General features: G+C 37.1%; 1 protein-coding gene across 1 annotated transcript in view; it reads left to right on the top strand.

The window, feature by feature from the left end:
• The window catches only part of ITGA4 (integrin subunit alpha 4), a 1,222,769-nt gene extending 1,218,866 nt beyond the window's left edge, over positions 1 to 3,903 (top strand). The window contains exon 28 of the mRNA XM_044075262.1: positions 908 to 3,903. Coding sequence (XP_043931197.1) covers positions 908 to 1,087 — 180 coding nt within the window. The 3' untranslated portion in view covers positions 1,088 to 3,903. The remainder of the gene's footprint in view (positions 1 to 907) is intronic.
• The last annotated feature ends 9,969 nt before the right edge of the window (positions 3,904 to 13,872 follow it).

Here is a 13,872-nt window from a genome sequence, read left to right as displayed (position 1 = left end):
TTGGAGTAAAACCCCTATATTTGACCAATAAATTGCATTCCTCTGTATTTTTACATTTCGCACCTGTGAATGCTTCAGAAGATATTACAGTGCCCACATTAAGTAATACTGTCATTTTAAATGGAAGGAAACATCAAAGTCTTGGCTACAGTTGAATTTGCAGAGGGACAAAACTTTTACTGTAGCCCAGATGACTAGGGATCAAGTAGCAATCAGGCTTCTGGAAGGGTTAGTACGGTAGAATGGAAGTGAGAAGACAAAGCCATCTTGCTTGTCCTGGGGTAGGGGGATGTTCAGTGTTGTGCACAGACAGCAGTACATCGCTGGGGATATGTACATGGCTCTGTTGCCCTAGAGGTGTGGGCTGTTCTGTTTTGTCCACAGATTGCAGCTCATGGGCAATGAATGTGCACATGGCTCTATTGCCCTGGGGGAGGGGTGTTCTGTTTTGTGCACAGATTGCAGCTTATGTGCAATGGATGTGCGCACGTCTCTGCTGTGCCTTCCTCAAGAGTTAGGCTGTGTTTTGTGAACATAAAACAGTGCACACACACTTGAAGTGACAGAAAGGACCTCAGCTCCACAAGTGTGTACAACAGCTGCCAAAAGGTGGCATGGGGACCAACAGAAATAAGAAATTCCCTTATATTTGTGTGGGTGATGCCTTCCCCTTCCATGGCCAGCTCTCACCCTGTAAGCAGAATGGACAAGTGTGATTATTAAAAGACAGGTGGACTTGATAGTCCGCAGACACAGGGCAAACATCAGCAAACATACAACAAAGCTAAAAGTCTTCTCTTAATTAATTAATTGTCAATGTCAGAAAAGCTAAATTGTAATTAAAGTAACTAATAATTCAAACAGACTTGATACCTAACCATCTTTTCTGTTTCCGAATATTTTGCAGTGTGGTTTCTTTAAAAGAGCATATAAAGACAGATGGAAAAAAGAAGACGAAGAAGAAGAAGAAGCCATTCTGAAGAACCCAAGAAGTTCACTGGTTCTGAAACAAGATCCATTTCAAACAGATCCTGATTTTCAGTATGAAAAAACTGACAACCATGAATTTCTTCGAATGTTTCAATAACTGAAGAAACAGACAAAAATATCACATTTTGAGATGAACAATGGAAATGCTTTTTGCATTTACCTACAGTACCAGTGATGTCTTGTCAGTATTAATAATCTGTCCACTTTAATTGAAAATGTATTGGAAGAATGAAGAAAGAAGATGTTTTCCAATGAATTTAAACTTCAGAATACCAAACCAACAAACAAGTAAATACAAAAACAAAAACAACTGAAAATATCAAGGAAAATTTTGAAGTAATACGTTAGGAGTAACACATATGTTAAGACACCCGTTGATTAGTATTTGGTTAAGGAGGAAAAATGTTAACCAACCACAGTGCTCTCAGATATTACATGAACTGAAATAAACACAATTCAATGGACAAGATTATACAGATGAGCATTAAAACTTAAAGATTTAAAACATACCTCAATGATAAAGCATTTGCACCATACATATTAAATTAGTGCAAGATACCCGCAGTCATAGTTATTTTTTCAAAGGTGATCAATATTGTATGTTCATGTGCTTAACAAATTACAAAGGTAAAGGGCCTGTGGAGCATTATCATTGAAACCTATGGCCATTGTAAATTATGTTTGACTTGTTTTTCAGGAGCTACTGGTTGCACTAAAATGCCTATCATTTGTTTCTGTTTATAGCATTATGGATTAAAGAGTGTGAGAGAAAGAGTGTATGTGTGTGTATGTGTGTGTGTGTATGCGTGTGTGCGCGTGTGCGTGTGTGTGTGTGTGTGTGTGTGTGTGTGTTTTTGTATCTATATACATGCAGTTACATATAAGTATGTAAGAAAACACCTGTAATCCTGGGTGAAAAAGTTGATCAGCAGCCATTTCATCAAATGCAGCATATTTGAAAGCACTAAAACTGAAGGCAAATTACAAATTTGAAGACAATTTTGATGAAAGCACATTAGTTGTTAGAACAAAAATTGAATTGCATATGCTGTAACATACCACCTTTACCATTCAGGACGAAGTACCTACTGTCCTGAAACTTAACCCTACCTGTAGGTAACCAAAATTTACACCTTACAGCTGACCATCCCTGACCCTAGTTGTAACTGACAGTCACTGACTTATGCACATTTGAGGTAAGCATTTTATGAACTGTCTTTTCATTCATTATGACAACCAAGCTGAATTCAGCTACTTTGTGTCAGTGCAATGTTGTGTTTTTTGCACTTGTTCCATATGCTTTTAAATTGTTTCCATCAATTAAAAATTAATTCTCCTACAATCAACTTGTATGATGTACCTTTCTTCCCATCTGAGGTTAGCCACCTCCACTTTCTGCTGTTAAACTTAAATATTGCCATCCCAGCAGTTCATTTGTACAGTTTTCCCTTATTTGTCATATCCTCCGTTGTTAGTGTACATGCAACAATATTGCAACACCTCTTCCATTCATTATTCATCCCCTTCTTTCCTTGTTAGTTTTTGCTGTTTTCTGCTTGTATCTATATATTTTTATCTATCCATTACTGCTTGTATCTATCTATTTTTATCTATCCATTACCGAAACAAGTAATCACCTCACCCTCAACCCAAATAAAACCAAACTCTTGCTCTTTACACCCAAAAAAAGTACCACTATTAATAAATCTGAATTCATCATTTTCTCCTCCAACAAGACTTCCTTAGAGGTAATTTCGTATACCAAGTTACTTGGCGTAACCTTAGATGACAACCTAACCTTTGAACAACACATCCACAACACCATCAAAAAAACACACCAAAAACTTGGTACCCTCTACCGACATAAACACTTTTTAAACTACGCTACTAGAAAAACACTTACCCAAACTTTTCTCCTACCTTCTCTCCTCTATGCTGCCCCCATTCTGGCAAACATCCAATCGTCATTAAAAAATAAAATGCAGAGCTGCTATAACAAAATTGCTAAATTTGTGACCAGGGCAAAACATTTTTCCCATCTCTGTCATTCATTACAATCCCTGAACTGGCTAGACCTCCCACAATACCTCACATACATACAACTATCTGCAGCACACAGATTTATCTATAATTCCCCCAAATGCCCAGCCCTTGCTTCACTTCTGAGTCTTTATCAACCAAACTGACCTCTAACATCTGAAAATCAATCACTTATCCAAGTTAAGAGACCAAAACTCCCTGCAGGCCACTACCTTTACTCTTTCACTGTAGCTAAACTCTGAAATGCCCTTCCACCTTCTCTCTGGTCTATAAATAATGCCCCATCATTCAAAAAATCTCTTTACCAACATCTCTCCTCTCATTGGCTATGCCCTTGCACCATCCCAATTCCTCAGTCACCTGATTACTAACCTGACTCATCTCTCAGATATCCACACTCTTCTTCACTCTCCCTATTGTGCACTCATCCTTAATCACAGCACAGTGTGCCTCACCCTGCCTCACATGGTGTAAATGCAGATTATCATTATCTGTCTGATCTATTGAATACCTTGCTAAGCATCCAAGTCTTCCATAAAATATAGCAATACATTGTCTATGTTACAATGTTGCTTCTGACTCTTATGTTGTTAGTCTTGTATATTATCAAATGCTGTTATTAACTTTCTAAACAAACTCTTTATTATGTACATTGTTTTTGGAGTTTTTCTCTCCGGGCCTCCACTGAAAATGGGTTCACACAAGCCCACTGGACTTTCCTGGTTAACAACAGCAAATATCTTTTCGCAGGTCTTGCTGCAATGCCTTCTGTCCTTTTTCTTAATCTTTCAGGTAATGATTTTAACTTCGGTAGCCATGAACCTCTGCAGCTTTGGCTTATTCTCTTCCCACTGCATGTACCCCACACTGCTGCTGTGTGTCCTATATAGAAAACTTGCATGAGTTTTTTCCAGCTTTGTGAAATATAACCTTCCATACTCCTGATTCATTTCTCTGTACATCCTATGCCCACTGGTATCCCAAAACCATATGCATCAATCCTGCCTCTGTATCTCCACATTTCTAGCAGTAATTATTTTTTTCTTTCTTCTTCATCATTCATTGAGGGGTTAGATACCATCTGTGTAACACCCTTATTGTCAGGTCTCCTATCCCGTGTACACTCTGCATGTGCTGGTTTATGAGCATTACTGTTTTCCATTTCTCTGGACTAATTTTTCATCTATTTTCTCTTTCCTGGCTTTTCGTTAATTCTCCAACCCTTGCCATCTCTTCACTTCAGATCTGTATATATCATTTTATGTCTGACTGGGTTGTCTTTTTTTCCACATTTCTTTCATGATGGCCTTCTCTTCATATTCCCCTCATTTTCTCTCTCCACTTTGTGTTTCCTCTCTTCACCTTTTTCCATTCCTCCTCCAGGTAGAAGTAGTTCCACCAACCTGCTTTTCTTATATCATAGTGTTGCTCCTGTAAAACTTCCGTATGCTGTTCTGCTTCCTTCTTCATCCCTCAGTACATCTGCTTAGTCTTTTATCACACATCCTTTCCACTTTTTCCTCCCGATTTCTTCCTAGTGTTCTACCTCAACTATTTTTCCATAACTCGTGATTTTCGCCTTCTATTTACATTATATTACCTCACTCCATCATTGCTGTCTCAGTTTTGCTCTAAACATTTTCTTTTCATTCTGTTGTCTCTTTTTCCTGCTTCTGTTCAGTACATTGTATTATACACCAGAGTATGTACGGGTAAATGTGGGACTCCCCATCCCCATCATTCAGTCTGTCCTTTGTATTTCTCATTTACCTCTTACCTTTTCCCATTTCTATCCAGTCTTCACTCTCTTTCTGCAGGTATTGCAGTTTTATGTCCATTTGCTAGAATTGAATGTTCCTTAGCATTTTATGGTGGACCCCACATACTGCTCTAAGTATTTAGTGAAGTCTGTCTTTATTATCTCCCTTCCCCACTACTTCCCTTTCCTCCCGCTCCCCTGACTAATAGGGTCTTTTTATGATTGTAGTGTAGGCCTGAGGATGTCTGACAGGTCTCAGAAACTGGGCCTTTTACTGCTAGGATGATTCTATATCCTTTGCCAACAACATAAAGTCAGCTGCATACATCAGGAATTTGCAGTTTATCCCCTGCATTATCCTCAGCTCATCCATTTTGCCCTCTGACCAAATCGTTAGCCCCTCTGTCAAAAGTGATGGTGATAGTTAGCACACCTGTCTCATTCCAATGCACATCTTCACTATCCCCGACCCCCCCCATCTGTTAATTGCAGTCTGTATCTGTGGTCTAGAGTACGTATACGGCCTGTACCCAACTATTCAGCACTTCCTTAAGAAACTCCATCTTACTATGTTAAAAGCTTTTTGTAGGTCAAAAAGTGCAATCCTCATTTTTCCTACCCCAGTCTTTTCTTCCCTGCACATGAACTCTACTAATGTCTGCCATTTCTCTTCTGCCCTCCTGCTTTTTTTTCTGAATTCCTTCTGACCTTCATCCATTACCAGTTTTAGGCAGAGCTGTAGTTGGCTCATTAAGATCTCGCACCCCTCAACAGTAAATTGAGAAGCAAAAACAAATGAAGTCTATGTAGACAAAATTGGTTAACCAAGTTTCTTTGAAACAAAATTCCTTAGATATTGGTGGTACTAATCATTAATTTGATAAATTTTTGGTTTCAGTGCAAGTACATGTCTTTGTGATCTTTCACTGTCTGGAAATCCTCTTCCTACCCTGCAAATGCACTCTATAATGCTATGTGTGATCCCTGGTAACTCATATCTTTCCTGTAGCAATTTATTCACAGATTTTTTGCTCTAGTTGTAATATCCAATCCTATATTCCAATGAATTGTAAATTACATTTTCTGGAACTGTTTTCCAGGTCATCTGGCTTTTTCCTCGTCTTCTTCTTTTTTTTTTTTTTTTTTTTAACAAGTGTCTATAGCTCTCTTATTTTTCCATTATTGTCCAACAGCCGTCAATGCAACTTTGTCTTCCTCATAGAGGAATAGGTCATAGAGCTTTTCTTGTAGTTTCTCCATTACATGCTGCTGTGCCCCCTTTTCATCCTCTGCCACATTCACTAGCTTTTGTTCCTCTTTTGGTGTAAAGGGCCTTCATCTGTTCCTTCCTATGGTTTTGTTTACTCTTCTTGATGACTTTTTTTCAATTATCCAGTGCTTTATCTGCTGGGAAACTTTTTTTTGTTAATTTTAACTTTTATCACAGGCCCTGTCAGAACTTTGGAATTAAGCAGCCATCTTGCTTGAACCATCTGGCATCCCCTTTCTACAACTCATTGAATTGTCTTTTAATAGTATCCTTCATCAGCTGTCTTACACCCATAATTCTCCATATGAGATAATTAGGATGTTGCTATATCTGAATGAATGCAGTATACTGTCTGTGGTTTTCTGTTTAGAGAGTGAATTGTTGCATATCCTTTGCTCTGCTTTTCTGGTATACACTCTGTAAAGGAAGTAAGTGATTAATTTCTTTAACCTGAACATCTTCTGTGGTCACACCTATTGCAGCACTTCAGTCACAGCCATTGCCTGACTCTACCATAAACTGTGTTTATACTAAGTGACATAATTATGATTTACTAATGGATAATAAAGATGTAGAATGTATCTGCAGTTTTGTGTAATGCTGGAATATACTTCTAATGGGAGAGCACATGTTTTTCAGCTAACATATTTTTATGGGACATTATCTTAACTGAGGGCATCAAGTTTCTAATTAGCTGGGTTATTCATGGTGGTCTTTGCCCACCACACCCTCAAGTTATAAGCTTTGCTCTTCCCTTATGATATGCAACAAATTCAGTGTTATAGCATGTGAAGGTATTTGTTTGTCATGTGTAGAGCTATTTAAAATACTGGAGCTCTTCAGTGACAAACCAATCCTCAACTAGCAAGCATAGCAGTGAATGACGAGTGTAGTCTTGCACTGCAAAGGCTTACTGCATAACATTCCATGGACTAAACTCTAACATGTTGGCTTAAAATATCATAACTAATTTTAAGTATAATAAAGTAGCCACATTTCCTCGCATCTAGTAGTCACATGATGTGAAATGCACAAACTGACAAAAAAGAATTGAATCCTTGTTTTCATATGCAACACTAAATTCCAGCACAGAACATATGACAGGAAGTTTACCAGTGTGTCTTTCTTTGTGCATTGGTGAAAATTTTACTTTCTGGATTTTGGCCTGAGCTACCAACTGCTTGCTGCTGAGATAGCCAGTTAAAGTTGCATGGTAGTCCTATGACAAAAATCAGACTTTTTCAGTAGTAGCTAGTTTCTGTAAAAGGTACAACAGCAACTGCATTATGATGCTTGGTTCTGGGGTGATCAGTAAGTCAATAGTCATCACTCAACTGCAGTGCCAGATACCACGTTTATTATTTCAATATAAAATCTAATAGCGCCTGCATTTTTTAGGGTTCAGCAAAATCATATTGTTCATCATGATGGACATTTCAATCAAATGAAAATTTACACGTATGCTTTTAATTTATATACATAAATGATACATTAAATGGGAAAATAAATGTTTTCTAAAACTTAAAGTTGAAGTAAAGTAAAACAATGGAAGTAAGAGTCCAGGAACCCTGTATGTTAGAATTTTGTAAGAGGACTACTTATCTGGTGTAAAAGGGAAAATAACTTATCATAGCCATGTTTTCTGCTGTAGATGTTTTATGAATTTACAGTACAGCAGTGTATGAAAATGACAGTTACAACGACAATGTGAAATTGTATGGAAAAAAATGTAATGCTGCTTATCAGATGATTTCCAGCAATTGCTTATTGTGCATTACTTAAAAAATTAAGTAAAGATTTAGAAGATATCCTTAGCTACCACAGTAATTTTATTTGAGAACTATCATGTCATTAGTTAGCATTCTATTCTACAACTTTTCAAGCAATGTTCTTCATTAGGATCACTAATCTCTATTTATTTCAAACAAAAGATAGAAACTTTGATGATGTTTCCTTTCACACTCTACCAGGCCTTCCAATGGGTCTACTATACATGGTCGACATTTCATAATGTCGAAGACCATATGGCCAAGACCATATGGTCAACATTTGAAATGTTGACAATGAAATAAAAAAAAAACTTCAACAACAACTTACCTTCACACTGCTACCAGGGGGGCACTGCTCCCCCTGCACCCCCATGGGGGGCTCCACCCCCACACTCCCTGTAACTTAAATATACCAACTCTGAGATCGCACTACAGTGTGGAAGATGGAAATATTTTAATTCCACACTGTACGGAGATACCGGTTCCGCATGGTCGACATTTCGAATGTTGATCATATGGTCTTGACCATGTATAGGGGACCCCTTCCAATATATGTCTCTTCTACTACTGAAGTTATCAGAATTCCTAATCCAGTAGTCTCCAGCTTCACAGAACACTTTCTTCTCAGTTTTAGGTCTCTGCACTGTGTTATATAGTCTCAGGAAACAAATAAGTTACTTTCAGTTTTCTAAACAGGTATTATGCAACATTGCACATAACGAAAACTTAGATGGCCTCTTATTTGCATCACTGATTGATAAATATACTATTGTAGTCTTGTGTTAGGGATAATGCATAGTGTTCTTGTGTTACTGAATACTTAATACTTCAAAATTTTCAATGTGATGGAACCCTAAGTTTGACACAGGAACCCCTGTTTGATTAAAGGATCTAGTCCTTTAGGATTTGGCTGGCTGGTTAGAATAAGAAACATTTTGCATGCTAACCCCTCCCAAAGAGAGAAAGGGATATCCTGGTATGACTATAAGCTGTGGTATAAACCATATGCTATAGCCCTGGCAGACTTATTAAAAGATGCACTGAAGTTCCTCTCTGTATATAAATCACTACTGACAGTATTCAGTGCTGGGTGATGGGCAAGGCTAAGGGTAGGGACTTAAATAAAAAGTCCAAATAAACCAGGGATGATGGCCTGACCTAGTGCATTTCTCTCCCCAGCTGGCATTGTGACTTTGGGCAGAGAGTGGTAGGACTAAATAGGTCATCGTGGTGAGGATGGTTTTGATAGTCTTGGCATGGAAGATCAAAAATTAAAGAAAAAAACATTGCCAAGTAAAATTAGTGCCCTTAATATTGAAATGGTCACTTTTGTCATCTGACAATATTTTGGAGTATTAAATACACTAAAATACCATCTTGTAGAAAAAGAATTGTCAGGGAATGCTTACATACAGTTTTTTCTCTGTCAGATTCATCTTCATTCTCTGAGAAAGAGGCACATTCCACATTTTAACTGCTTAGATTGTATGTTTATGTTATTATTGCACACATTGACTATGTATATAATGATTTTACTTATTATGGTTCAGAAAATTATGCATTAAAGCACTATTGAGGTCAAACTATGTCTGCAAGCTGCATAGGTTAGACTGTTAAAAAATGTTCTTTTTGGCAGACTTTTCAGTTAACTGTCATGTGTCTTTCTTCTGTTGTGTGGTTTTACACTGTGTCAAGGCTCAAAACAGTAAAATCTCTGCATGTTCTTTTTCTTATGCTTCCTGTCAGGGACTGCCTACACTGACAATGAAACATTTGTTTTATAAGCATCATAAAAGACTACAGTTGATGCAGAATCCATGCCTTACTTAGACATTACACACTGGATATGGCTTCCTAAGATAAGGGCAGATTTTTGCAGGCCTATGGTAAAGTGTGTGATTTCCTCATTGGCGTATATTATGTAGCTGTTAACATTGGCATTTATTTTGTTATGTAAAGAGAAATATTCTGAATGTAAAATTTGCACCCTGACTCTACTAGGGAAAGGCGCAGGTCACTGGCCATGTGAAGTTTACACTGTTTCATTATTATGTAGAACTGTGCATAGGGTTAGGATGTCTGAGGCCAGATATACATTAATTTTGGCTTAATATGCTGTCCTCCAGTTTTTGGCTGTGCATTTATATCTTATTTGACCCTTGGCTGAGGAAAATGAAGAAGTGATGGTTTGCTGTCCATTTTATGGTGTTGGATTTTAATAACTAACAAGGCCAGGCTTACTGTATGAGGTGGGAAGGCGGACTAATGCTGAAAACTATTTGAAAATTTGTTGTTAGAATATGACCTGGTAGTTGAATATTACACATATAATATTTGCTAATAACAACTTGAGGATCTAGTTTTAAAACAGATTACTTGTGTCAATCATTTTTTCAAAGTCCTGTCAATTTCCAATAGACTTAGGCTTTCTGTCACAATTTAGAGATCTACATCTTAACCATCTCCCACATTGACCCTCCGTGTTTATTAATGTATTAGAGAAATGTATAAGTTGTACTGAGTGTGACATGCCTTGAGTGCATAATAGTATAAATATCACCTTGAGTCTTCCCTGAAAAGAGTCCACTAGTCTAGTGGGACTAACTGGGTCAAGAAAGGATAAATAAATAAAAATATATGGCAGTTGCAGTACTCTGTAGTCTACCTTTCATTGTGTTTTCAACAACTGCTTATTCTAGAGCCAATTCTATCAATATACCTACCAATGAAAACTTATTAGAAAACGTTCAGATTATTTTTGTGAAAGGGAAATCTTATCTGCCATTTACACTTAAGTTAGTATTTATTCCTCCCCCTATTAATTGCTAAAAGATAATAGTAGTCAGTGGTGACAACAGGTCATCACTTAATGTGTAGTGTTCTGTGTCTAAACTGGTAAGACCCCATTGCCTCCTTCACAGCAAACTGTAAGAATATGTTCTTGATCCTATTCTCTGTGAAAGGACTATCATTAATCCTTCCACCTGTACTATAGAGTGTGCTTTAATAGAGGAAGCCACTGTAAAACAGATATATTTAACTCAAAATATGTAATGTATTTGAATATATAATTTAGGAAAAAAACAGTTTAGTGTTTAGTTGGCTCATTGCCACAAAGGGATAATGCCCTGATGGTGACCCAGATGATTCCGGATCAGCTAGCAACCTTATCACTTATAGAATAGACAAGGGAGGATTGGAATTAGTTGTCAACACTGGCTCACCTATCCTGGGGGGGGGGGGGGTGAGTCTGGCCTCCTATACTGCTGGCAACTAATGCAAAACATGCAGTATATGGGCTGCATGCATGCACTTGGCTCCTCAAGACATGTCCATGCAGTAGTCTAAAGTTGTCATGTACAGGAATATACTTGCTCACAGAGAAAACATCACAGGCCCTCAATTTTGCAGATACTCAATTCACTGAGTTAGCCACAAAAAAAAAGAAAAAAAAAACCCTCATGACTGATGTATAACTTGAGCTATAACTGTCACAGAGAGATGTGGGACGTGATCAGTAGGTGATGATGGTGTGAGTGCAGTACTTGCATTCATTAATATGCATTTGCATTCACAGCACTGAAGCACTAAATATATGGTGATCTAACTATAGCAAGTTGCTTATTTTAAAAGACATTTTGTTAATTTTCCTTTGAGTTCAAGGGTCCCAGTTCAGGGAGCAGCACAGGTTAACAGATGTGTGGTTGTGTGCATAATGGCCGTGTGACTGTCTTTGATGATGGGGAATGAGTGGACTGCCACAGCACTGATCAGATGGTCAGTGGGCATACATGAGAAAAAAAATAGTTAAAAAAATTTTGTTTATATTGAGTTTTTATTTTAATTAAGGATGGCTGATTCTCACAAACTGTGGCAGCTGCTCTTAACTCTATTACTGACCAGCTAAATCTTTAGTAGTAGTACGTCATGCACCTAATCTATAGAAGTCAGTCTAAAATGAAGTCTACACATAATTTCTTTTCAGGTGCCACACTTTCTATAAGTGATTGGTGTTTAACATTTACTGACATCTAAACAGACAATGATTATAGGTATTAGTGGGTGTAGGGTTATTTATGTATAGAGACTCAACATTCCAACTTCTAGACTAGTGCATATTATTTTTTGCAAAACCTTCAGGGAAAAGCATTTTTTATAACTTTGTAGAAAAACACAGATTGCATTAGTTAATATAATTTTTCTTTTCTACTAGAACCCGTATCTTGGTATACATTATATTATGCACTGCTGGCTAATGCATGTTTATATGGATTAAATCTATATGTCCAAGCAGTAATTCTATATTTTATGTCACTGTAACATATGCTTATTTCTGATTATACCAAAACCCTGTCTGAGTTTGAGCGGGGTCCCTGCTATCAAATTACTATCTTTCTCAGTGGTCCTTGCTAAAATAAGCCGTATAACCCAACATTCACCATTAATTATATTTTCACATTATTTGGAAGGAAATACAATTAGAAGATTTAATGCTTTAGAAAATGTCATTACTGACTATCAGTAGAGGCAAAATTGAACATGGAGATCATTTGCAGGCTATGACTATATGTGATTATTCAAATATTAAAAGACTGTACACAAAGGTATGTGGAGAGATGTCTCCACCTCTTAGCCTGGAACATGGTCAGTGTGAAGAGTATCCACTGTAGTTTGTGGGAGGAGATGTGAATGGACTACAAAAAGTAATCTTTATGACATCATAAAAAACAGAGGACTGTAATAATAATGGTGCCACTAATCCATTTAACAATTTATTGAATAATCAAGATATTTGACTGGACATTCCAGGGATTCAAGTGACAGGGCAGTCGCCTAATAGACAAAGACTTTCACAAACTATAAATGGTTTTGATGGCTGTGGAACAGACAAATGTAGACTGACCTGACATATAACTTGAAAACTCATTCATTTCTGCATGCAGACCTTCTGCAAACATTCTCCAGGCCGAGGAGGAAATTATCTACATTTTTGTATTAGGTTAGTACATATAAATAGTCTAGTCACACTGTCTGCCCTACATGCTTCAAAACAATACAGCAGTTTAATATTTAATCCTCACAAGACCATAATAAAGATGTGTCTCTTGGATGCTATCAGATCGCTCTTTTTTTTTGACAAAGACCAGACCTATCCAAGCAGGGACAGGCTGCAGTGGTGAGAGGATGGATGCTCCAGTCATCAGTATAGTCCAGAATGATGCCCTGTTCTCTGATGAAAAAAAAATCTTTTAATTGAGCTAGCCTGATTTTCATTAAAGATCTGCCAATACAGTAGGCTTCAATGCTTGGAGGTTCAGCACATTATGTATATAATGGATAAGCAGAACCTCAGATATTTATAAATAAAAAGAAGTTTTATGAATGCCTGTGATGGAAGGCTGCTTGTGCGGTGTATTTTTGTATGCTGTGGTACATACCTATACCTAGCCTTGATACAAAAAATGATTTTTTTGCATGGGATGTTTATCTGTGTCACATGTTTGAATATTTCTGTGCAGAATATCCATGGACTTTTTCTACTGAAAATGTGCATAATAGTGTACATGGTAATTCTTTGATTTAGTATGTTATCACATGACAAAGATGGAGTAAATGTAATCTTTGCAATATTCAGACTCTAGAGAAGCACTTCTTAACCACACATGGAATTACTGCACTTTTGTGTGCAGTCTAAGTCTTATTTGGGGGTCTTGTGAACTGCAAACATAGTGCTACCATGTTGAGAATGACATCTTATTTGGAGGACGTACACCTGTTAAGTAAATAGAACTGAAGTCATTTTGTATGTTATAAAAAGAAATTTGCAGTTTTTATATACATTATTCAGTTTGAATATGTTTATTAGTACCAGAACATGAAACAGGTGAATAGTTCTTCACTGGAGGCATTCTGAGCTTCTTACATTGTTTAGTATATCGAACATCAGAATAAATGAAAGTTAGTGACTCAGAAATTTTAATTAAACTGAAAAAATATGATTAAAGCACTGAAGCTATTTATTTTAATAGGGAAAATATAGCAAT

Source organism: Protopterus annectens, chromosome 6.part0, assembly GCF_019279795.1.
Source record: "Protopterus annectens isolate FY-2018-M chromosome 6.part0, PAN1.0, whole genome shotgun sequence".
Lineage (NCBI taxonomy): Eukaryota > Metazoa > Chordata > Ceratodontiformes > Protopteridae > Protopterus > Protopterus annectens.
This window is presented reverse-complemented; position numbering and strand designations above follow the sequence as displayed.